At 41.0% G+C, this 24,983-nt stretch overlaps 1 protein-coding gene across 1 annotated transcript in view; it reads right to left on the bottom strand.

The window, feature by feature from the left end:
• The window catches only part of JAZF1 (JAZF zinc finger 1), a 197,369-nt gene that overhangs the window by 44,274 nt on the left and 128,112 nt on the right, over nucleotides 1-24,983 (bottom strand). Inside the window, exon 2 of the mRNA XM_061587240.1 lies at nucleotides 19,646-19,718. Coding sequence (XP_061443224.1) covers nucleotides 19,646-19,718 — 73 coding nt within the window. The remainder of the gene's footprint in view (nucleotides 1-19,645; nucleotides 19,719-24,983) is intronic.

The raw sequence follows: 24,983 nt of genomic DNA, 5'->3' as shown, positions 1-24,983 counted from the left end.
CTGAGGGGAGCTGGATATGGCGGATCTCCAGCTGAACCAGCTGGGACCTGGCTCAGCCAGGCTATGCCGGCATAAGTCCCTCACCTTGCCTCAGCCATGGCTGAGCCTGGACCTGGCCAGCTCAGCCAGGGATCCTTTGGAGAAGTCCAGCCTGGCATATGGGGACCTGTCAGAAGCCAGCAGAAGCTCCAAAAAAGGGGCATTCCAGGGTATGTCAGGGAGGGGCTGAAAGGGAGACATGCTACATCCTGGTCCCATTCAGCTCCCTCCATCCTGACAGCTGATATGATCGGAAAAGGAGTGGTGGAAGGAAACATGTATTTTGTTTCTTTCTGCTGCACCCTGCCAGTGCAGCCAGTGCCTTCCTCTCCCAGAGGCTCCTGAAGGTGTAGACTTAATGGACATAATGGAGTAGGCAACCCCTTCTGCCAGCCTCCACAGAGATGGGATTGCTCTGGCCACCTTTTTTCCCCAGTAGAATGACAGTTACAAAATAATACAGTAAGGTTGTATCATTGTGTTCCTTCCTTCCTCTGAGAGAAGATTTGATCCAACAATAGTAGAAGCTGGGGAAAATTATTTTTGCTAATTCTTCTCTCTGGAGTCCTTTGCCCCCCTCTGTGAATTTTTTTTATATTTATTTGATTGATTGATTGATTGATTGATTGATTGATTGATTGACTGACTGACTTATATCCCGCCCTTCCTCCCAGTAAGAGCCTAGGGCAGCAGCTGCTCCAGAGGATAGGAAACACCCTGGAACAGAGTGGGAGATTTCAGACACAGGGAGAATATGCTAAATCTCCTCCTCCCCATTCATTTCAGCTCACCCTGGAACAAAGAAACTTCCATCAGTGGAGGGACATAAGCAGATACAACCCTTACTGCTTTTTTAGAAATAAAGTGATTTTATTTATTATTCTACCCCAAATTTTACAAAGCAACTGCTTATTTCATTATGACTGCCCATGTCTATGGTTATTTTAAACTCTTTATTATGATGATGATGATGATGTCCCACCCTTCCTCCCAGAAGGAGCCCAGGGCAGCAAACAAAAACACTAAAAGCATCTTAAAAACAAAACATGTTTAAAAACACCTTCAAAACAACTTTAAAAATAAATATTTAAAACACCTTTTAAAAAACACCTAAAAACAATTCCAACCCAGATGCAGACTGGGATAAGGTCTCCACTTAAAAGGCTTGTTGAAAGAGTAAGGTCTTCAATAGGTGCCAAAAAGACAACATACCGCCTGTCTAATATTTAAAGGGAGTAAATTCCAAAGAGTAGGTGCCATTACACCAAAGGTCTGTTTCCTATGTTGTGCACAATGGACCTCCTGATGAGATGGTATCTGTAGGAGGCCCTCACCTGCAGATCGCAGTGATAAACTGGGTATATAAGGAGTAAGATGATATTTAGAGATATAGAAGCACCTCTTACGTGGCTTTTGTTTTACAATTTCAGTTTTTCAAGATGCACAATAGCAAGGCTTACGCAGTTATACCAGTCTAACAGAGCAATCCAACTCAGGGAAAGCCAGCATAAGTGGTGCCTGCCCCAGCTGGCATAAAGTTCTGTCACATCCAGTTGCTGTTCAGGACAGGAGCTTCTGAGTTGGCTGAACACCAGCTCAGCTGGGAGCTGTGCACAGGGACCAGAAAATAAAAACCTGGTCTTCGGAATACCCCTACTGTTGGAAGTGGGGCAAGAGCAACTCCTGTTTTGTTCTTTTGTTTATGTTCCAGAAGGGAGATAGAGTTAGGGTCCTCCAGATGGATAGGCTTGATTATCTTTACCTGCAATGCTCTGACTGACTTCCTTCTGTCTAGACTGATATGTGTTAGGGAGCTTATCTGCCCCTCCTCCTTCTGCCCTTTCCTCTCTTCTCTCCTCCGATTGTCCGAGAGAGAGGAGACACCTTTGTCTCTGCTCTCTCTCTCCTAGCCATGAGGTCAATTCCCACGTCTGGGTGTTGCGCCTCCAACTTAGTTAGTTAGAACTAGGTATGCCTTTCTATCTACAATGTATTTCTATAAATAAAGTAGCTTTTCTTATTTTACTAAGTCTCAAGTCTCAGTGATCCTGATGCAGGGTAAAAGCCTGCTTTCTTAGGTAAACGCACACACACACTGGCATACTCGCATTCCAGACCGCTGTTACTCTCTGCTTAAACTAATTTAGCACCTCAACACCTACCAGGGAGTAAGCCCTCCCCATTGACTTCTACTGTATTTCTTTTCTTAGACCGACTTTTTCCCCAGCATAATTTTTTGCCTGAATTTGGACCTACAGGAACACTCCGAACAAAACTTCGATGTGCTCTAAGTCCCCTCACCTTGGCCCCTCCTTGACACGCCTCTAGCATGCCCTTTTTGGGGGCTTACGCCAGCTTCACTTAACAGGTCTCGACTAGGCCAACTGAACTCCAGCTGAGGGACTTACGCTGTTGTAGCCTGGCTGAGCTGGGACCCAGCCAGCTCAGCTGGAGATCCACCACATCCAACTCCACTCAGCCCAGTGAAATGCTAGTTGGATTGTGCCCTAAACTGTTATGTAAGTTTAACTATTAGTCTTTAAAATGAAAGTGTTAGCACCTGTGAATCAGTCTTCAGTGTAACAAAGTCTCCTATCTTACACAAAATGAAAACTTGGACTATCCCACCCTTTGAATGAAATATAGTAAGTTTCATAGTTAATTTAAAGGAACCAATCCTTTCAAATGAGAAGTAAAAAATCTCAGAATCTGACAGATATACAAGCTGCAAAATTAGACATGGAGCTCAATCATATATATGTTTGATAATGATACTTCATATTTGTATGGTGCTTTCAAGTATTAAAAGAGCTCCACATACATTATCCTTTCAATAATCCCATAGGATAGGTAAGTATTCTTGTTGCCCATATTGCAGGTGAGGGAACTGAGGCTCAGAGCTGTTAGCCTAAAACCAATAGCGAGTTCATTTTCCTGATTAACTGCTTAGCAAGTACATTACATTAGGTTGGAATAAGCCCCCTAAATTCAGTCAGGTTTACCTCCAAGTAATGAGAATAGGATTGTACCCTGGCTATTTTTGTTTTATTTTTATTTTTTTGTTACAAGATATCCTTGATGTTTGAATGCACTATAGCCCTTTTGGGGAATTCATGCTCACAATTCCCCAATGGGCAAGGCTGTACTTGTCCTGCCCAAGCTCACTGAAGTCAGACACAGAAGTGATGGCGTGCTTTTCTTTAATAGGTTTAATGGAACATTTCCATTCAGAGCTTTTCATGAATCAGCTTACAGATCACACAGGATTCAGCATCTCTACACTGCATAACTAGGCATGACTACACAGAGTTAAGACATTGTCACAGCAATTAGACATGCCCCCTTACAACTCTTAAGTAAGTTTGGGCAGGCTCATTCTACTTGCATGAAGAAGCTGCCACGGAACGAGAGCACGCGCACACACAAGTATTCCTCCTCATTGGGACAGTGGGAACCCTTTGAGCCTGCCAGCATATTTGGCTACGTGTCCGAGGCGGTGGTGTGAGTGAAGAATGGGGGCAAAGGGAAGGTGAAAGGGCAGCCTCCTGATCGGGCAGCATCTTAGCAGTTGTAACTGGAGCTATAGGGGCAGAGCTGTCACGGTCAATGGCACTGAAGTCTTCAGTCTCAACACCTTCTGACTATAAGTCACTGGGGCCCTCCCCCAAGTCCGATTCCATCTTCTTTTCTTCCCCACCGCTCCAAGGTCGTTCCATGTGACTCATGACATCTGGCTTTGCCCATGCCATTGTGTCCTCTGCTGGCCCCGCACCCCACCATCCACACATTGGGGTGGAAGTTCTGAAACAGGGAGATTGCTCCACAAATAACAAAATCATTTCGTATCAAAACTCTTATATAATTATGACCATTACTACTATATTTCATAGAGCAGCTTTCAATATTTAATTCTTACAAAAAGAAGCAGTTCCACTTCTTCTGTTAATGTCAGTACTTTAAGTGGCTTTCACACTAATCCTGCCCACTGATACTGAGGGTGAAACCCAAATGGAAGGTTTTCTGCAGTAGTCCCATTGAAATGAAGGGGGCTCATGCAGAAGACCTTATCACAAGACCACATCCTATATTTGTGACTGCAGCTACTCACATTGTCAGTTCTACAATATTCTTAGGCTGCATACACACCATACCTTTAAAGGACATTCGTAGCACATTCCTTCCAAAGATTCCTGGGAATTGTAGTTTCTCTCTTACAGAGCTACAATTCCCAGAACCCTTAACAAACTACAGTTCCCACGATTTGGGGTGGGGGGGTTGCTTTGCATGTCTATATGCCTTTAAAAAAACACCGTTCAATACTTTGCTACTGTCAGGACATATTTGAAAGCTTGGTCTTTTTATTAACTGAAAGCTATTTCAAAGTGCCGCAAACTGTTCATGTGTGAACCTACTGAAGAGAAGAGAGTTGCACTGAATTCAAAGTGCAGCAACATGCTAATGCTAACAAATTAGTTCTGCTTTCAAGATGGAACACTTCTCCGTTTAATGTGTCAACTTATCGCTGAAGAGCTCTGGTCACTGCTGGAGCAATCATAGTAAATCAGCTTTTCAAAATTAACATTCTTTTTACAGTCAGTTATGAATGTTTCAGCCTCAAATAGATGCTGAACAGACGTCTCAGCACAATATTAGCACCTTGTTCACAAATGAGCTCAGCGTAGAGACCTGATCTTTTTGCCAATATTACATCAAATTATTAACAGCAAATATTGAAGTGAAACGATTCATAAGTACTACTTTGCTTAATTTTGTTTTGGGCTGCATTTAATCTTTATTCATCTTTAATGAGTATTTATTGTATGACCCTGACAGCTTGCTTCTGCTGTGATAAATTATCTGACTCAAGTCTGATTAAAAATGCAACCCTGAATGCTAATTATCTCAACAGACCTGCTTAATAATAGCACTTCTTGTCAATTATGGAGCCACAGAATGGGTGCCAGTTGTACCATGCCACACAAGCCTGTTCTTAGAGACATATTTCCCATAATGCTTTATCATCTGCCACATGTAAATCCAGGATTCTGTACCTGTGGTGACCTCCTTATTAGTAAACTGACAAAATGATGAAGCAAGCCAGCAACAGAATTCCAGCCACTAGACAATTACGGACTGCAGTTGCAATCAATGGGAGATCAACAACTAGAGTCCATTGTGGTGCTTTTTATCTGTAGTCTCTGTTGGACTTCTTGGTCTGAATAACAAGTCCATATTCCATATATATTTAATAAAATGGGGAACAGCCACTGAAAATAGGACATGGATTGCCTCTATTTTCTTGATAGATAGATAGACAGACAGACAGACAGACATATGCACGCATATACAAGTGCAGCTGCAACATTTATAGACTTGCCTTAATAAACTGTATAGAATTTAAGCAAAAGTATTATTACCCTGCCAATCCATCATTCAATCTTAATGGTAGCCATTTTCATGTACATAAAATCAGTAAGCATTTAGCTTTGTCCTACCTCAGATGACATTACCAAACAAAGGGTAGTCAACAATTAAACACAGAAGGGTGTTTGTAGCTCTGACGGTCATGTAGATAAGAGGGTGCACTGATGACACAACTTATTTATTTTTTGGACCAACAAGTTGGAAGGAAGCAAAGGGGCCACCAATTTCAACCTATGGATATAGAACTGTCTACGTACCAGCCCCTAATCTACTCAAGGAACAAGGGCACAGCATACCAGATCCTACCTAGAGGGGAAGGCAACACTTCAGGATCACTATTTAGTCTGCTATTCCAGCCCTTCGGAGAAAATGTAGCAAAGGAGAAAGCATGAACTATGCCAGCCTTCCTCCACATGGCACCCTCTAGTTGTTGTCACTGTGGGCTGCCCAGCTGGTGTTGACCCATGACAGGGCCTTTTCAGTGGCAGTTACCCATTTCTGGAATGCCTTCCCTGGTGAGGTGCACCTGTCTCCTTCATTGTTGACTTTCAAGAGAAATGTAAAAAACATTCCTGTTTACCCTGGTGTTGGATGGTGGAAAGACACTGCTCCTGACAACTCTGGATGAAAGTTTTTAGAATGTTTTTAACTGATTTCATCTGTTTTTAGTTATTTTTTACAAGGAGCTGTGCTCCTGCTTGGTCCACTCATCAAGCCCCCCACCACTCCCCCCACATTGCACCCCTAGAGCTTCTCCTTCCCACCCCATGCAACTACTAAATTCCCTTATCACCCTCCCAACCCCATTTCTGAAGCCACTTCTATTCTGCAGCCCTGCCTTGCACTCCTGTTTTCACCTTCATCCCCATGTCCATACTCCCCCCTCCTCCCCTTCCTTTTGTGCAACTCCCCATTGTGCACAGACCACTCCCATGGTAACCTCCTGCATCTTCTTCTTCCCTCCATACTTTGCAACCGCTGACCACCCTTTTCACCTTCCATCCATTTATGAAGCCGCCATCCTCTCCTATTCTGCAGCTCTTTTTGTACCCCCACTTTCATCTTCATTCCCATTTCCCATGCCTCCTACTCCCTTCTTTTTTGCACTTTTTTCAGGGACAAGTTTGGAAGGGATTACAATTCAGAAAGTTAAGTGAGCATTGACAGGACAAGATCCAATGAGAAAATAGGAGCTCGATAAATATATCCCATCTGTGAAATGTTCCACCTGGGCTCCTTTTGGGAAGGTGGGATATAGATTTAATCAATCAGTCAGTCAGTTAATAAAATGTTGTGCACTTTTGGGTAGCAATACTTTAACCTGTATTTATGTAATAAAAACCAGCAGAACCACTGACTCTGTAGCTCTCTTCACAAGCTTCCCTTCATGTGTTCAAGGAAGTGAGATTTTGACAGTGGGTCTCAAGCCCCTGTCAGCACCCACCGCCAACCTTCTAAGTGTTGGGTGAAAGGTCAGAACAGGTCCTATGGTTCCTTGGCACATAGGGCATGCATGCATAATCAGGCACCATGGTCGAACCAGGGTTCCCAATCACACTTACAGGCCTAACACACACATTATATTTATTACTTATCATCAGAATACATAGAACACTGTATATCAGAGTTCATAGGTCCCCCTTCTCACCTTTGGCCCCAGGATGAAAGTCAGGGGACAGTGACCATATTCTTACACATATTGATTGAATGAATGGAGGAGAGCATGAGAAGAAGGATTTATCTCAAGACAACAGAACTGAATTAAAATTTCAGATATATAGCAAACTTTTTAGTATGAGTCAACCTATAGTAGAGATATTTGGCTCAAATATGACAGCTCCATAATATAAAGGTGAGACAAATTCCAAACTCTATATAAGTCTTGAGAGCTGACATTTCAGGACAGCATTGTTTCTCCTTTTGAAAATAAATGAGCCTAATGTAATGACCTGATCTCTGTGCCAATAGTATGTCACATTAGTATGGCAAATGCTGAAATCAAATGTTTCACAAGTTCTACATGGCCTAATTTTTCATTCAGGTTGCACTTAACCTTATGATTTTTGATGAACATCCATTCTCTCTCTTTTCAGCAAATTTTCTGCCTGTTCTGATCATTTCTTCTGAGGATTATTAACTCTGCTAGTTTTACAGTTGATCTAGTATATCAGCTTCAGTGGGTAAGTGGTATTTTGAAGTGGTTTGCTTTTTCCATTTCCCTGAGGCTGGGAGATAGTGGATGACTGTGTGATCTTCAGTCATAGTCCAGCACTGTAATCATAACCTCGTCTCTAACTATGTATTTTCTTTAAGTTAGGAATAGGATTTCTAAGAAAATATAAGGAATAAGAACCTCTATAGCAGGTAATAGAACTGTGGTGCTCATGAACTTTCAGCCATCCTACGCTGAGGCAAACTCAACCCACTATCATTAATATCTCCAGGTGTACCTGGATCAGCCTGGCTGATCAAGAACAACGGGCAATAGAAAGTACCGGGTATGCATGAAAACCCATTCACAATAGTAGAATGTAGCGTATGGTAGTAAATGGTTTCAACTGGCCTGAAAAGGCATTAGTCTTGGGGGACAGCAGAACAATGGTGATATCAATAAGATAGAATACAGTAGGGCCCCGCTTACCGGTGCTTCGCATTCCAGCGTTCTGCTAATGCGGCGGCTTTCAATTAGGGGAAATTCCCTGTTTTAAAGCCGTTTTTGCGCTTTTGCAGCATTTTGCAACATTTGCGCGGCATTTTTGTGCGACACAACCCATTCTACTCAATGGGTTCCGTTTTACGGCAATTTCCACTTTACGGCGGCAGTCCAGAACGGAACCTGCCATATAAGCGGGGCCCGCCTGCATTGGAATAAGAAGTAGAATTACCTAATGCTTTCTGATTGGTCTGGAAAGATTGCAGAGAGGAGGAACTGTTGTGTTATGTAGGAAGGAACTTGTATGACTGGTGTAAGGATGTAGCACGCATGCGTGTCATCAACCAAGATGGCGGCAGAGGCTTCAGCCCCTTACGGAAACCTCGAGCGCCATCTTGATTGATGGCAACCCTGCACACAGCCACAAAAAAACAGCAAAGAGAAAGGTAGGTGAAGTGGGGGGATGGTGGGCTGCTCGGAAGCTCCTGCCGCGGATCGTGGAAGAGGAGCGGAGGGGCCCAGGGCAGACTGGTGCCCAAGGGCCCCAGCATGGCTGGAGCCAGCCCTGATCACCAGAATACCAATTTATCCTGTCCCTTTGCCCTTTTTCAGCATGTCTGCCACCATTTCTTTAAATTTAATCATGGCCAAATTCACCATCACTCCGCCAAAACTCTATTCCAGTTATTATAGCTCATATCCCAGGATGCCCCTAGCAGGTACCTGTTTCCCTACTTTTATGTTCAACAATCATGATAATTATTTCGCTTTCATTTCAAACTGAAAGCTTGCCATTTTTCTTTGATTTCTTCCAAAGTTTACCTGTTGAGGGTACTGATTAGGATCATTACCTGCTAGCCTGACTCCAGCTTAGGAATATAGGAAGCTGCCTTATACTTGTGGTCAAGTGCATGCAAACAGTATTATGGTGAGAGACGAGTTAATATTTGGAAGCAAAGATGTCTGCATACCAGTTCCTTTTGCTCTTAAGATGGCTAAATGTAGTTAGATGCTCTGTGCCTCAGTTATATTAAAAAACAACAACAACCTATACCCAACAAGTTAAATTATTTCATAAGAAGCTGCATCTGTTCTTGGTGGATCCAGATAACACCTCTGAATTTCTATCACAATACTGAGTAAGATCCAATGGCTGCCTGCAACTCTCTAGAATTTGACTCCCTACCTGGAGATGTGGGGATTGAATCTACAATCTTATACATGCAAAGTATGCAGGCCACCTATTGAGCTGCTGCCCTTCTCCCTGTATTCATTTCCAAGGAACCTAACAGTGTATACCTGAACAAGTGTAGGCTCCTGATCTGAAGCAATCCATTTTTGACGGTATCAGAATCAGAACACATGTCTGCATGTGCACAGGGTCTATTCAAATGGAACCTTTGAATGTGTGAAGAGTAGGGATGTGATCCGTTGGCAGGTGCCACTTTGAAAGCATTCCATCAACCTAACAGGCAGTATCGATTTGAGTTTGTTCTTTGTCCACTATTCATTGCTTTTACCAGTCTAATCTTTCCTCCCACCAAATATCAACATTAATATTGATATTATTGATATTTTGAAATAAATTATTGATATTTTGAAATAAATTATTGATATTTTTAAAGAACTATCAATATTTTGAAAGGAATTATCGATATTTTGAAAGGAAAGTGACTTCATATCCTCCACTATTACAGGCTGGTATAGGGGTTAGCTTGCTTTCTCCCTGCTTGGATTATTAGAGTGGAAGGGGTTGGCACAGCGAGAGCTGTACAATATGTTCAAGAGAATATTTGAGGGGAGGAAATCCAATGCGGGGGGAAGCCATTGAAATTCAGAGCAAACAGGATCGCTTCACTCATATGAGACTATGCGGACCATTAGAAAATCCAGTGCTAAATCCAAATTCAGCAGCATCCCTAGTGAAGAGTGGGAGTCAGCAGGAGCTACCCAAATGAGCTCCATATATTCATTAGTATCCAAACAGAGGGGAAAAAAGGTAGGGATTTAGCACTCTCTCTTCTGGCAAATCAGTGTGCTTTAAACATGGACAGTGTGCTTTAAACATGTGCCAAAATGGACTCTTCTGCCTAATCTAGCAGGACTCAAGGATGCAGTCAAAACCTCATCACTTCCAGACAACCTGTTCTTGGAGCATTCACCATTACCGTATTTGTTTGCACAAAGTCTGTGGAGATGTTATATAATTCCCACTGTTTATTGAGCATGCATTGTGATTTGTTTGTATCATGTCTTCTCTTCTTCCAGGCATTTTAGGATGTATTTTTTTTAAAAAAAATTAAGTATTTTTAAATTTGTATATTTGTTTTTAATGTTTTTAATTGTTGTAAACCACCCAGAGAGCTTCGGCTATGGGGCGGTATACAAATGTAATAAATAATAATAATAATAACAACAACAACATGCTTGGGAGAAATTGAGCAGCAATTCAATTCTGAGACACGAGGCTGCCATGATTGCATCTATTTTGGCTCTGAAATGGGTTTAGTGAGAAACATTCTAAGACTGTGTAGATGTAGTGGTAGCATTAATGTATAAGTATAAACAACCATGATCAGCAGTTTCCTCATATCTTCTAACCTATGTCATTTGTCAACACAAGATGGCTTCTCGTTTCCTATCATAACTTTAACATTTAATCTTCTAGAACCTTCTGTTCATTTGTTGCTAAAGCTAACAATAGAGGAGATTAGATACGTTCCTGGACAAATTGAACTAGCAGTAATTTGTGCAGTTTCTCCATTTTGTCTGGAGTTAATAGTATCATGTATAGATGCTTATTATGCCTCTGTGTTGATGGGCTATGCAATACAAAGACTTTTTTTAAAAAAATAGTAAGAGTAAATCTCACATTTCCTTAATATTTAATTTCATTTGGTAATCATTATAGCTGCTTAAGACCCACATCAAGCATGTAGCTCTTCTGTGCTTTCGCAGTAATATCAAACATTAGGAAAGCACCATGCAAGCTCACATTTGCCACTCAAAGTGTAACAAAGATTTGTTGGCAATGCAACTTTCACCCAACGTACCACACCAAGGCTTTTCCAGCTGGCAGACCACACATTAAAGAAGTAAATTCTATAAAGCTGAAACTATCTGGACTAAAGTAGCACAGTCAATGAGACTTTAAACGCACAAATCCCACAAAAATTGTAAACACACACACTGAGAATGTATAACAATTTAAGGGGTGCACCAACACCCCTACTATGCTGGTAAAAATGTAGGAATGCACTACATGAAAAATGGAGAACGGCCACAAATGCAGACTGATTATTTACTTAGATTATTATTTTTGAAGGTTATATGGTCTAATTTTATTCCCATTTATATGTACCATACGCTCACGACTATAAGTGCCCTTTTTCTTCATAAATAGGAAGTTCGTGAAACTAACAAATCCAAACATTTTATACCTGAATGCCAAAGACAATCAGCTCCATTCATACTGCCGAGCTTTTAATCATAAGTTTACATTTTAAACAGAATTGGGTAGACGTCAAACAATGTACATGTTTGCAAAAGGTAATGCTACCCTGGTTATCTGATACAGTTAAAACTTGCAAAAAGCCTAGACATGCAATTGGAAGTGGTTTCTGTTGCTGAGAAGTAAATAAAAAAGCAGTTTCTGAAAAGATATTTTACATTTTTGCATCTGTTGAAATACATGGCTGCATGTGTATACAGATGTGTTAATTAGCATGCCTTCATATCTTTTACTCATGTAAAAGTGCCATCCTATGGCTCCGGGAGGGCATCCCAGAGGTCCCTCTCTGATGTCAAAGACAGAGCTCCAACCTCCGAGAAGGAGATCCTATATTTGATTCCTATTTTCTGCAGGGCCAAAAAGCAGGCTTTTAAGGGGGCAGTTTGGGGGCATGCTGGAGAAAGTCCAGAAAATGGTTTAGATCCAAGAATCTAAAACTGTCCCAATGCCTTGGCATGTGCCTAAAGAGACATTTAGACACGTTATTTATTATTTATTTATTATTTGATTTATACCCCACCCTTCCTCCCAGCAGGAGCCCAGGGCGGCCAACAAAAGCACTAAAAACTTTAAAACGTCATAAAAATAAACTTTAAAACACACTAAACTTTAAAACACATCTCTGTTATCTTTTCGGCGCCTTTTAAGACTTTCCTCTTTCAACAAGCCTTTTAAGTTGAGACCTATCCCAGCCCGCGTCTGTGTTGGAATTGCTTTTTAATGTTTTTTAAAAACATTATGTTTTTAACCCTTTTTTAAAGATGTTTTAAAAGCTTTTTTTTTTTTAATGTTTTTAAAGTTGTTTTGTTTTGGTGTATTTTAGTGTCTGTTTTTATGATGTTTTGATGTGTTTTTAGTGCTTCTATTTGCTGCCCTGGGCTCCCGCTGGGAGGAAGGGTGGGATATCAATCAATCAATCAATCAATCAATCAATCAATCAATCAATCAATAAAACATCTTTAAAAACGTTTCTTAAAAAAAAGCTTTCAAAACATCTAAGATTAAAAACATTTTAAAAAAGGTTTAAGAACATATTAAAAAGCAATTCCAACACACATGCATTCAAGAGCGTGTCTAAATGTGAACACATGAGGCTTCAGTAGGCTTCTGTTTAAGTTAGTCTATAATGTGACTGTACAAACTAGATTGCCTACAATCTTTAAAATCAATCAATTACATGTGTATCTCATCTTCCTTCCATCATGGAACTCAAGGCGGTGTACATAAAATTCTGACAGTCTTCCACCAAGGCAATGACTAGACCCAGACCTTCTTAGCCTTAGCAAGGCTGCTGCATCATGTGCCTTCATACCCCAGGACTCGGGACCACACATTAACCATACATTTACATAGTAAATAACATTTACTTATAGGACAAATATCACAAGAAAGACTCACAAGAAAGTACCACAAGAAAATGCTTTTTAGTGTTACATGCCAAATGGTCAGATGCTTACTTCACAAAGAAGAAAATATGGATGAATCTCATGCACCAATAACAAACTCAGTTCTTGAAGCACGGATCCTTCTGTAACCAAAATAGCACTATGCATCCACAAAAGGGAGGTATCTGCGGGCTTCGGGGTACCCATAAGTTCACAAAAGTACCAAAAAAAACCCCCAAACCCACCATTAGAAAAAAGTTAGGGGATAAACCCCAAAAATAGACCAATGAGGACTGAGCATGCTTAGTTGCCACAGAATGCTGACTGACTACTGGGGGTGGGGCTGGAAAATGCATTTTCCCCAGAGGGGAAGGGAATGATGTATGGCTGGTTGGTTCCCCGAACAGGAGCACCTCATACTACAACACTTTGTTACAGCTACCATTTGTTAAGACTTGTTCTAATTGAGATAGTAAACCTGTGTTTGGGCTCTTCCACTTCCACTTGGGGATTCACATGATTAAATGCTTCTCCATAACCCCCCCCCCAAAAAGTCAGTATAGAAAAAAACTAGCATGTCAGTTATAGCCTACACTTTCCCCCAACTTTTTAGTTTTCTATGTGCAAAATTTTTTTAATGGATGAGTATTCTGTCATGTGAGCTACTATCTGCAATCTCAAGTGATACAGTCCAGATGCAGTTTACCATCTCAGTGAAAGAACTAAGTCTTAGGTTTAGAACACAGTTGGAATGTTTTCCATCTTCAATGTAAATTTACAGCTTTCCATTTTATAGAGATAAACTTAATCTTTGCATCTTCTCAAGTTGATTATATTAAAATTTTGGAGTAACTATTTGGTTCTTACAACTCCCATCCCTGCCTCCAAATCCAACAGTATAAATTCTTTCAAACAACACGCCATTCATTCCCTTGTTCATAAATAAATTCATTTCTGCACACACTGTTTGAATTACCATCTGAGGTTTGTCTTGTTTTTTCTCTAAAACAAGTCTGCGGGCAGGGTGTAAAGATATGACTATATGAATAAAAACACATGATTCCTACATAAAAAATAAGATCAAAATATCTGTCAAGTGACAAGTTACTTTGATCCAGCTGTTTCTGTGCTTTGTCATGTATTGTATGTTCAATCCAGCAGCTACTGGAAGCATCTGCACAAACCCTTCCCTGAACTGTAAGCAATAGCAGTGCATTAAGTAAAAGAACACAATATACTATTCTTTCCTTGAGAAAAAGGGGAGAATATTGAGTTTTATTGCAGGAAAGATGGCAAGACGAAAACTACTACTAGTATGCAATGAACCAAACATTTAAAAACCGGATTATCCAATTGCAAAGTACATTTGGCGACATAGGCATATTTTATTTATATATTTATTAATTAAATTTATATCCCACCCTTCCTCCCAGAAGGAGCCTGGCGCAGCAAATGACGGGAAAGCTCATGTAGAGGTTTATAAACCTATGGAAGTTTACTCAGAAGTAAGTCCCACAGAGTTCAACGTGACTTGTTCCAAGGTATGTGTACACAGGATTGCAGCCTTAGTTCTGTTCAGAACAAATCAAGAGTCAAAGCATGTTCTGGATTGTACAACTTCCAGTTGTGAGAGAGGAGGATTCTTGTTTGAATGCTTCCCAACCTATCTATAACACACAAGAAAATAGCTTGTCAGGGAGAAGGCTACACTGAGGGTAGAGACAGACTCACTGTTCTGCTGGTTCCATTGCATCTCCTCCTCTCTCTTCTGAAAACAGGGGCACAGGACGCTAGTCAATCCCCACCCCTTTTTACTGTAATATGTGGTGGGAGCAGCTCAAGTGTGAGTTTCTTTTTAATTCAGCTTCAAAGAAATGTTGCTACTGATCTGCAAAATAGCCGTTCCTCTTCCAGGTGTGGCTAATGGAAACACTTTGCTCTGGCAACTAGTGTATTCACAGCCTGGATCTTTTATCTTGAAAGTTACCATTTAGAAAAGGATTCCATGGGCTGTAGCACCTTTATCTAACAGAGACTGTATGTTTGTCTGGACTGTATATTTTTTCAGTCATGGAAATGCTATAGTCAGGTACTACCTTCTAGTGTGAAAAATTCAGTATTTTTATTCTCCCTCCCTTGCTGCTTTTGATGGATATGACCTCTAGCCCCAATGCTTCATTATGATATAATGCACACACTCACATTATCCTAAGAAAATATGACTGGATGAACAGCGGCTGGCGGAAACTTCACGTAAAGTTACTAGTACAATAATGCCCAGAGGTTCAGTGAGCTATTTGGAACATCTTAGGCTGCAACCCATTGCCAACTTACCTGGAAGTACTCTCCACTAAAGTCAATGGGATTTACATCCAAGTAGACCTGTACACAACTGTGCTATTACCATACGTTATCTGGCTTGGGACTACTACTCTGGGAAATACTAGAAGCCATAGCCTCAGGACCAGTTCACAGAGATGTCTCAACCATTCCCAGCTATACAATTCTATTGCTATTGGGCTGGATACAAGGACGCATAAGTGATCCCATGGTATGGTCTGAAGGGGGTACCTTTGCTGAAGCTAAGCAGTTCTGGGTCTGGTCAGTGCCCAGATGGGTGACTGCATGGGAACCACATGTACCACCTTGGGTTCCAGGACAGAAGAAAGGTGGGATCTCAATGTAAGAAGATAAATGAAATCAGTGGAAGGAAAATAGTGCTAGCATTGTTTTACAAATGTTGGACAAGACTTTCCGCAATGAATACTTTTTTAGCAATTCTCATGTTTCTGCTATTTATTTTATTATTTTATTCATACATTTATATACTGTCCATATAACTGCTGGAAGTTGCACAAGCTGCAACATTTAGTTTCATTTTTTTCTGCGAGCAGAAAATGCCTTCTGCAAAAAAAAAAAAAGTGTCCCATTGTATCCAACCTATGAAATTGTATCCTGTGGGTGATCACTTATACAGTTGGCAACATTTCTTGTGATCATAGTGACTGGAAAAGTGCCACCACAATGGGAGGAACTGTTTCCAACCCTATCTGTTATTGCCTGAGTCCATATATTATGTTTTTCCACGTAAGTACATTTCTAAAGATGTAGAAGAAAGCATCTTGTGTTAGCCAGGACGTAGGTCATTGTCATTTACTGCAATTGTGTTTCTGTAGCACACATATTGAACACTGTATTGGCTTTAGAAGTGTGTGAAAATTTCTGCTCAGAAGTCTGCTCAGAAATAAACCTAACTGAGCTCCATCAGACTTGCTCCAAGGTAAGTATATATAGCATCACAGCCTCAGCCTTTTTGAATTTATTAGCCTACAACTTCTAACAACGTATCATTTAGGAAGGCACCAGGGCTGAATCTATAGATGTAGCCAGTTAAATGAATAGGTTCCCACATGCTCTGATCACCTGTTTATGAGCAAATGACACAGTTCATTAGGAATCTGAATAAATAGCAGTTCTATTCACTTGCTATATGTGAATACAATCAAGGTTGAGAAGAAAAACAACTTTTGAACTTGAAAATTCAGGAGATAGAAATGAAACGTGTGAACATGAAGTAAGAACAGTTTTACAAGAAGCAATGTATATATTTTGAGGTCGCATTTATTTTTCTCTCACCATAGTCTCTAGTCAACCACTTTCCTCCCAGGACTTTTTCGCACTTCAAGTTATTCCCAGAAAGATTGAGATAGCTGCTCCCCACCAAAGTGTGACTAGCATTTGTGATAATACATTTTGATGCATCTCAAAAAGGGTATCATTGTAGCAGGGGAGAAATACAAAGGAGCAAGTAAAATGAGCAAGGCGTGGAGTATCTTCCTTACAAGGAAAGGCCAATGAGCTTGTGGTTTTTTTAGCTTAGAAAAAGAAAACTTAGGGTGGCCATCACAGAAGTTTTTAAATTTATGAATGATATGGAAATAAGGCCAGGTGTGGACATAATGCAAAACCAAGCTTTTCTCTTACATGATTAAGCCACAATGAGCATACTTTCTCCTTCGCTCTCCTCCTCTTTTGTGCATCAGAAGAGAAGAACAGAAGCATCTACTTCTAGTTTTAAACTAATCACAGTGACCCATGACATTTGAACTTGTGGCACTGTGGTTTTTTAGAACTGTGGTTTCAGAACAAGCCAATATCTGAATCATGGTTTGATCCTGGAGAAAATGCAGTTTCCTGAAATCAAATCTCTTCCTCATGGATACCAAAAATCAGAGGAGAAAGTGGGTCATTCAAATAGCAGGAAATTATGATTTCCTATCATAACTCAACCAGGCCAATGTGTAGAGATTTCCACCACCACTTTAATATTAAAATTAATTGGGAGTAGATTCAGATGAACAAAAAGAAAAGCACTATTTCATACAATAGATAATTTATGGAATTCATTGCCATAAAATATGGTGATAGCAACTGACTTAAATGGTTTTAAAAGGAGACTAGAAAAATTAATGATGGAGAACAAGCTTATCAATAGCCATAGAACCTCTATTATTCTGAGAAGTGGAGCCTTTATGCCAGGGGTGACTTACATATAGCCCTCCAGGTGTTGGACTACAACTTCCATCATTCCTGATCACTGGCCATGCTGGCTGGGACTGATGGGAACTGGAGTTCAACAACACCACGAGAACCATCAGTTAGCCACTCTTGCTTAATGCTTTGCTTTGCTTGTAGTTTCCTAGAGGCATCTAACTAGCCACAGTTGCAAAACAGGATGCTTGACTACACTGACTCAGTCTGATTCAGCAGGGTTCTTTGTTCCTATGATGCAACTGTTGCAGGAATCTGTTGGACAGTGGCCAGAAACATCTTGGATCTTTTAATGTATCTTTCGTTTAAAAGTAATATAATATAAAAACAAACATCACCACCATATTTAGTTCAATGTTTGGCCAAGCTTCAAGTACAACACTCTGAAAAGTTGAACAGCTGTAAAACCATTAGTACTATTTTTGCAGTTCATCTCAAGCTCACAAAAATAACAGTAAAAATAACAGCAATGGGTAGAAACGTTCATGAAAATATTTCTAAACTGCACTTATTTAAGGAGAACCAACTTCAACATTTCTCAAAGAGGGAACTATGCTGGTGAAGAAATTAGACTTTGCTGGCCTGGAATGTTGAAATGGACTATGGCTTTGTATAATACAGAAATGTGTGTTTTTACTTGTTTGTTCACGGGGCATCATAGGGTTCACCTTCCCAATCACCTAGTCAGGCTGTTCAAATGAACTAGTCTGGTGGCACAACTATCAAATGTAAAAAGCTTACATAGCAGCTTGTGCAACTTCCAGCAGTTATATGGACAGTATATAAATGTATGAATAAAATAATAAAATAAATAGCAGAAACATGAGAATTGCTAAAAAAGTATTCATTGCGGAAAGTCTTGTCCAACATTTGTAAAACAATGCTAGCACTATTTTCCTTCCACTGATTTCATTTATCTTCTTACATTGAGATCCCACCTTTCTTCTGTCCTGGAACCCAAGGTGGTACATGTGGTTCCCATGCAGTCACCCATCTGGGCACTGACCAGACCCAGAACTGCTTAGCTTCAGCAAAGCCGCGCTAACCAGTTTTGTTTTTGCTCCAAAAAATATTCTGAGTTTCTGTTAATTTTTTGGCATTGCATTTCTTTCTCTATTACTTTTGCTTGGATTAAATGCCACATTTTTCTCTCTCTTAGTAAACTCTTCGTTTGTTCACAAACCTGGTGTGGTCCCACTCCATTTTCCCCACCCACACCTAAAGCCATTATATTGTGCTACCTCAAGAGGCTTCCAGGAAAAGCAAGGGATTTTTATTATTGTTATTATTATTAGGCTGATTAATAAGGGGCAGCCTTCTAATAAAATCATGTCCCTCCTTATTTGGTGGCAGCAAGCTCTTAAAGGAAGAAGGGTGGTAGAGGAGAGGGGTACGCTCAGTGTTGTGGCTGGATCTTCCTTCTCCAGATGGCCAAGGACACAGAGTGGCTGGGTGTGGCCATCACAATGCCCATCAAATAACCATTACTTATCACTGAGTCATAAGCAGTGAAGGTGATAATCCAGCACTGCCATGTGTCTGGTTTCACCTGGGGACTCTGGTTTTCGGGGTCCTTCCCAGATCTCCAGGTGAGGCACCACAATCTCTGGTTCCTGGTCAGCAGGAGCATGACAACAGGCCCAAATCTCCCATACCCAGTAAGATTTAGGCCCATTGATGCAACCCCTGGCTTCGGAACTGGCTGTATTCGAATGCAGCTGGCTCCGAGGCAACAGGGGTATGACAATGCACCCAAATCTCCCTTCCTCATCCTCCCCCCATGGGATACAACCAGCTCCAGGGTGTGCCCTGTGACATCACTAGGGCTCATCCCTGAAATCTCAGAGTTTCTAATGCTTGTGACCCTGGCAACCCTAGGATTATCCCTAAAGATCATTGTTAATATTCACTAATATAATTCCATAATTATGGATGTTTGCCAGAAGTGTGCAATACTGTCCTTTATGATTGCACTTCAGATTCATTGCAACAGATCCATACCTTTAATGGATCAGACACTGTAGGAAACCACTCTTTCTTCAAAGCAACAAAGGTTCATATTTATAAGTAAAAGCACCTTACCTGTTAATGTAACTGAGAGCAACATAGGTTGGCTGTTGTAGTTCTTGCTTCTCCAGTACGCGTGGGTCTGTATCTGTAATAAAAAGAATATACTTAATTATATTAAGTATAAAAATCATATGGATAAAAATCATTTGATGCCCCGCTTTTCAGATCACACAGAGGACAGAATAATTACATATTCATTCTTAAACAAACACATATTATAATAATTTTTCTTTTAAAAGTTTATTTGTATTAGTACATGCCATAATTAAATAAAATTGCAACAAAATGAAAGAAATAGTACGATAGAGGGGGAAAATAAAATTTCCATCTGATAATATACATGTACTGAAATAAATAAGCTGAAAACAAGAGTTAATGGGGGGGGAAACCATGGATCTTCATTTAGATACAGTTGCATCTGTTTATTTATTTATTTAATTAATTAATTTATACCCTGCCCTTCCTTCCGGCAGGATCCCAAGGCAGCAAAGAGAAACACTAAAAACACTCTAAAACATCATAAAAAGACCTTAAAATACATTAAAACAAAACGTTAGAAACATTTTAAAAAAAACTTTAAAAACATCTTTAAAAAAGGGTTAAAGATATTAAAAGACATATTAAAAGCAATTCTAACACAGACGCAGACTGGAATAGGTCGAAACTTAAAGGCTTGTTGGAAGAGGAAAGTCTTCAAAAGGCGGTGAAAAGATCAGAGCATGGAAAAGTTACTTTTTTGAACTACAACTCCCATCAGCTCAATCCAGTGGCCATGCTGGCTGGGGCTGATGGGAGTTGTAGTTTTAAAAAGTAACTTTTCCAAGCTCTGGAAAAGATAGCAGAGATGGCGCCTGCCTAATATTTAAAGGGAGGGAATTCCACAGAGTAGGTGCCGCCACACTAAAGGTCCATTTCCTATATTGTACAGAACAAATCTCCGGATAAGATGGTATCTGCAGGAGGTCCTCACCTGCAGAGCGCAGTGATCGACTGGGTATATAAGGGGTAAGACGGTCTTTCAGGTATCCTGGTCCCGAGCTGAATAGGGCTTTGTACACCAAAACTAGAACCACCCCCAGACTACAGACCTGCTCTTTCAGAGGGAGTACAACCCCATTCAAAGCAGGCAACTGACCAATTATCCGAACTCGGAAACCACCAACCCACAGCACCTCCGTCTTGCTAGGATACAGACTCAGTTTATTGGCCCTCATCCAGACCACCACCAAGTCCAAGCACCAGCCCAGGGCTTGCACGGCCTCTCCTGATTCAAATGTTACGGAAAAATAGAGCTGGGTGTTGTCAGCATACTGCTGACACCTCGCCCCAAATCTCCTGATGACTGCTCCCAAGGGCTTCATATAGATGTTAAACAGCATGGGGGACAAGATGGTACCCTGCCGCACCCCACAGCACAACTGCCAGGGGGCCGAAAGACAGTCACCCAATGCTATTCTCTGAGCGTGACCTTGGAGATAGGATCGGAACCACTGTAAAACAGTGCCTCCAATACCCAGCTCACCAAGTCGGCCCAGAAGGCTACCATGGTTAATGGTATCAAAAGCCACTGAGAGATCAAGTAAGAATAACAGGGTCGCACTTCCCCGTCCTTCTCCCGAAAAAGGTCATCCATCAGGGCAACCAAGGCCGCTTCAGTCCCATAACCAAGCCTGAACCCAGACTGGGATGGGTCAAGATAATCTGTTTCACCCAAGAGTACTTGCAATTGCTGCGCCACAACCCTCTCAATCACCTTCCCTAAAAAGGGGGTATTTGCAATCAGTCAGCAGTTGTCATAAACCAATGGGTTCAGGGTGGGCTTTTTCAGGAGTGGTCGGATCACAGCCTCCTTCAAGGTGCCTGGAACCACTCCCTCCCGCAATGATGTGTTGACCACACTCTGGATCCACTCGGTCAAACCCCCTCGGCAAGCTTTAATAAGCCAAGCAGGGCAAGGGTCGAGAGGACACGTTGCTGGCCACATCATCACAAGCACCTTGTCCACATCATCAGGCCGCATCAACTGAAACCATTCCCAAGAAGTTGCAGCAGAAGTTGCACTGGGCACCTCATTGGGGACTACAGTAGTTCCCAGAGTTCCCTGGGAAGAGGGACTGATTGTTAAACTACTCTGGGAATTGTAGCTCTGTGAGGGGGAAAGGGGTCTCCTAACTACTCTCAGCACCATTCACAAACTACACTTCCCAGGCTTCTTTGGGGGAAGCCATGACTGTTCAAAGTGGAATAATAGTGGGATATATGAATGATGTGAATATGGCCGGTGGCACAGTGGTTCTCATCTTTTTCTTCTTTGACCCTTTCCTGTAAGCCCCAAGCAAAAAGCTAGCCAAGCAGTTCTTCCTCTCTTTCTCCGTGGGGGATGGGGAGAAAGAAACCAATATTTTACAGACATTTGCAAAAAGCAGGAGAAAGAAAACTGCTTTTTGCAGATTGTGAGAGACTGCAGCTGTGAGAGAGGCTTCTCCCATGGGGAAAGGACAAAGAAGCTTGGGAACTAAAGCACAAGAAATGTTGCTTGCCCATAGAACTAGCAACACCCATTGTGCTTCAGTTCCCAAGCTCCTGACAGCCAGTTGGCAGTTGGGTGGTTGGGAACCCCACACAAGAGATTTTCACAGATAGGTGGGACTGCCCACCTGTCAGTCATGTGATGTTACAATGATGGCATCTGATTAATTTGGCCTGCAAGGTGAATCCTGATAAGGATCTGGCCCATGGAGCCAAAAAGGCTCCCCGCTGCTGGTCTAGTACACAAATGAACTGAAACACATTATAACAAAATTTTATTTTAAGAATGCAGTTACCATTGTATGTCATAATTCTGCACATAACATTTTTACCTAGTCGTAATATTTCATCTACATTTAAAAAGTGGCAAAAGCTGTTTGACAATATGATAAATAAATAACATTGTTGATGATAACAAGCTGAATATGAGCCAACAGCATCATGTGGCTGCAAAAAAGGCAAATGCTATTTTAGGCTGCATTAACAGTATAGTTTCCAAATCGCATGAAGTACTAGTTTCCCTCTATTTGGCACTGGTTCGGCCTCACCTTGAGTACTGTGTCCAGTTTGGGACACCACATTTTAAGAAGGATGCAGATGAACCGGAACGAGGAGAGAGCGAAAGAATTGGGTATGTTTAGCCTTGAAAAGTGAAGACTGAGGGGAGATATGTATGTGATAGCACTCTTCAAGTACTTGAAAGGTTGCCACACAGAAGAGGGACAGGATCTCTTCTCAATTGTCCCAGAGTGCAGGATATGGAATAATGGGCTCAAATTGCAGGAAGTCAGCTTTCATCTGAACATCAGGAAAAACTTCCTAACTGTTAGAGCAGTACAACAATGGAACCAATTACCCAGGGAGGTAGTGGGCTCTCCAACACTGGAGATATTCAAGAGCAGCTGAATAGCCACCTGGCAGGTGTATTATGATTCCTGCACTGAGCAGGGGGATGGACTCAATGGCCTTATAGGCCCCTTCCAACTCTACTGTTCTATGATTCTACGATAAAATTGTTAAACAATTTTAAGCACTTGTTTAATGGAGAGGGGGAGAATAACCACTGTAAAAATAATTATCCTGTCCAAATATATATTGTGATGCTTTCTTTCTTGATTTAAATTTATTTACCACCATTCCTCCCAAAAGAGCTCACATTTGTGATAAAACAATACCATTAAGAATGAAGGAATTTGCAGATTATTTTTCTTATGACCCAGTTCTACAAACCACTGCACAAGCAACACATCTTCTAGAACAATGCAGAAGCATCCCAGCAGAATTCCCCATTCATACTACCAGTGATTCTACCCTACTTGAAGTATGTATGGAAAATGTATGTGAGGCCATATTGTGAGCATATGGTAAAGGTGGAGGCTGGCAAAATCCTGAGGACTAGTGGAACATGCCAGAATACTATGAAACTTTTGTGTCATTTCAGTGCAGTTAAAGAGCATTTAGAGTTTTTATTGGCCAAAGGGCCAGAGCTGCACGTCTGCCTCATAGCAAAGAGCAGGGCTGTGGGCGCACTAGTCGCTTCAAAACCAGCAGGAATGCTTTTGGCTTTCTGGCAGGTTTTGAAGCAACTCTGCCCTTGGCTGCACACCTCCCTACCCAACTGTTGACTTTGAATCTTTCAAGACTTCCCACTGAGCCAATCACTGTCTCTGTCTGAGCCTACAGCAAAGCATTTCCATTGGCCACACTTTAGGGGCAATGAGTTGATCTACCAATATGTTGTAAAATCTGTCTGCAGCTGAATAAATAATTTTTTAAAAACCACTCAAGCTGATCTGATCAGGTTTTAGAGTAAAAAGGGGCAGAGTTTGACTAGCATTGTGCACCCGCGTTTTCAGTAAACAGAGGTGGAGATGAACTGGAACCGGCATGCTGCAGCAGCACATTCTACTGTTTTAACCACAGCTAAGACAGATCCTTATAAATAGGTTGCTTCAAAACATATTCAGGTCTACATACACATATTAGGAGACAAAATCACTTTAATTAGCAATCCTTTATTAGTTTGCTGAGACATTTTATAAGGTTACTTTAAGAAAAATAAGCACTCATACCCCAAGCACCAAGTTGACTGCTCTATTAAGAACTATCACCTATTTCCTTCCCATGCTCCAGTTCTGATTTTTCTTGAATTATGGAACAGTCTCCCCGATGAGGTACGCCTGGCGCCTACACTTTTATCTTTTCGGCGCCAGGTTAAAACCTTTTTATTCTCCCAGGCATTTTAACTTATTTTTTAGCTTTCAATTTATACCAGGCTGTTTTACTGTTTAATATGTATGCTTTTTACTGACCTTTGTAATTTTATTGTATTTTACTCTATGTTGTGCACCGCCCGGAGAGCCTTTTGGCTGTGGGCGGTATAGAAATCGAAATAAATAAATAAATAAATAAAAATTGGCTCCTCCTTGTCTGCACAGATTATTTTCTGAAGGCCTCACTTAGAAATTCAAATTGAAGCACACATGCATGCACACGCACAATAAAATGCATGCCACTGGCATATTTCTATTTGAAAAGGGAAACAGGAAAATTCATTCTCTCCAAAATTGGTTTTCCAGTCTGAATGAAAAAGTCTTGCAATAAAAACAAAACCAGTATGCTAATCTCATCATTTTGCTGCATTAATGCAAAGTAGAAGTATTTGAGTATATGATGCTACTTTGTACCAAATCTGACCATCAGTCCAGTATTGACTTCTTTGACAGGCAGTGGATCAGAGAAGCATTGGCTTGCTACTAGCTTATCTTAAGTATATGGTGATTTAAGTAGCAAACTAGGGCCATTTCATCAATGGAACTAC

This window comes from Rhineura floridana, chromosome 10, assembly GCF_030035675.1.
Source record: "Rhineura floridana isolate rRhiFlo1 chromosome 10, rRhiFlo1.hap2, whole genome shotgun sequence".
NCBI classification, from domain to species: domain Eukaryota; kingdom Metazoa; phylum Chordata; class Lepidosauria; order Squamata; family Rhineuridae; genus Rhineura; species Rhineura floridana.
This window is presented reverse-complemented; position numbering and strand designations above follow the sequence as displayed.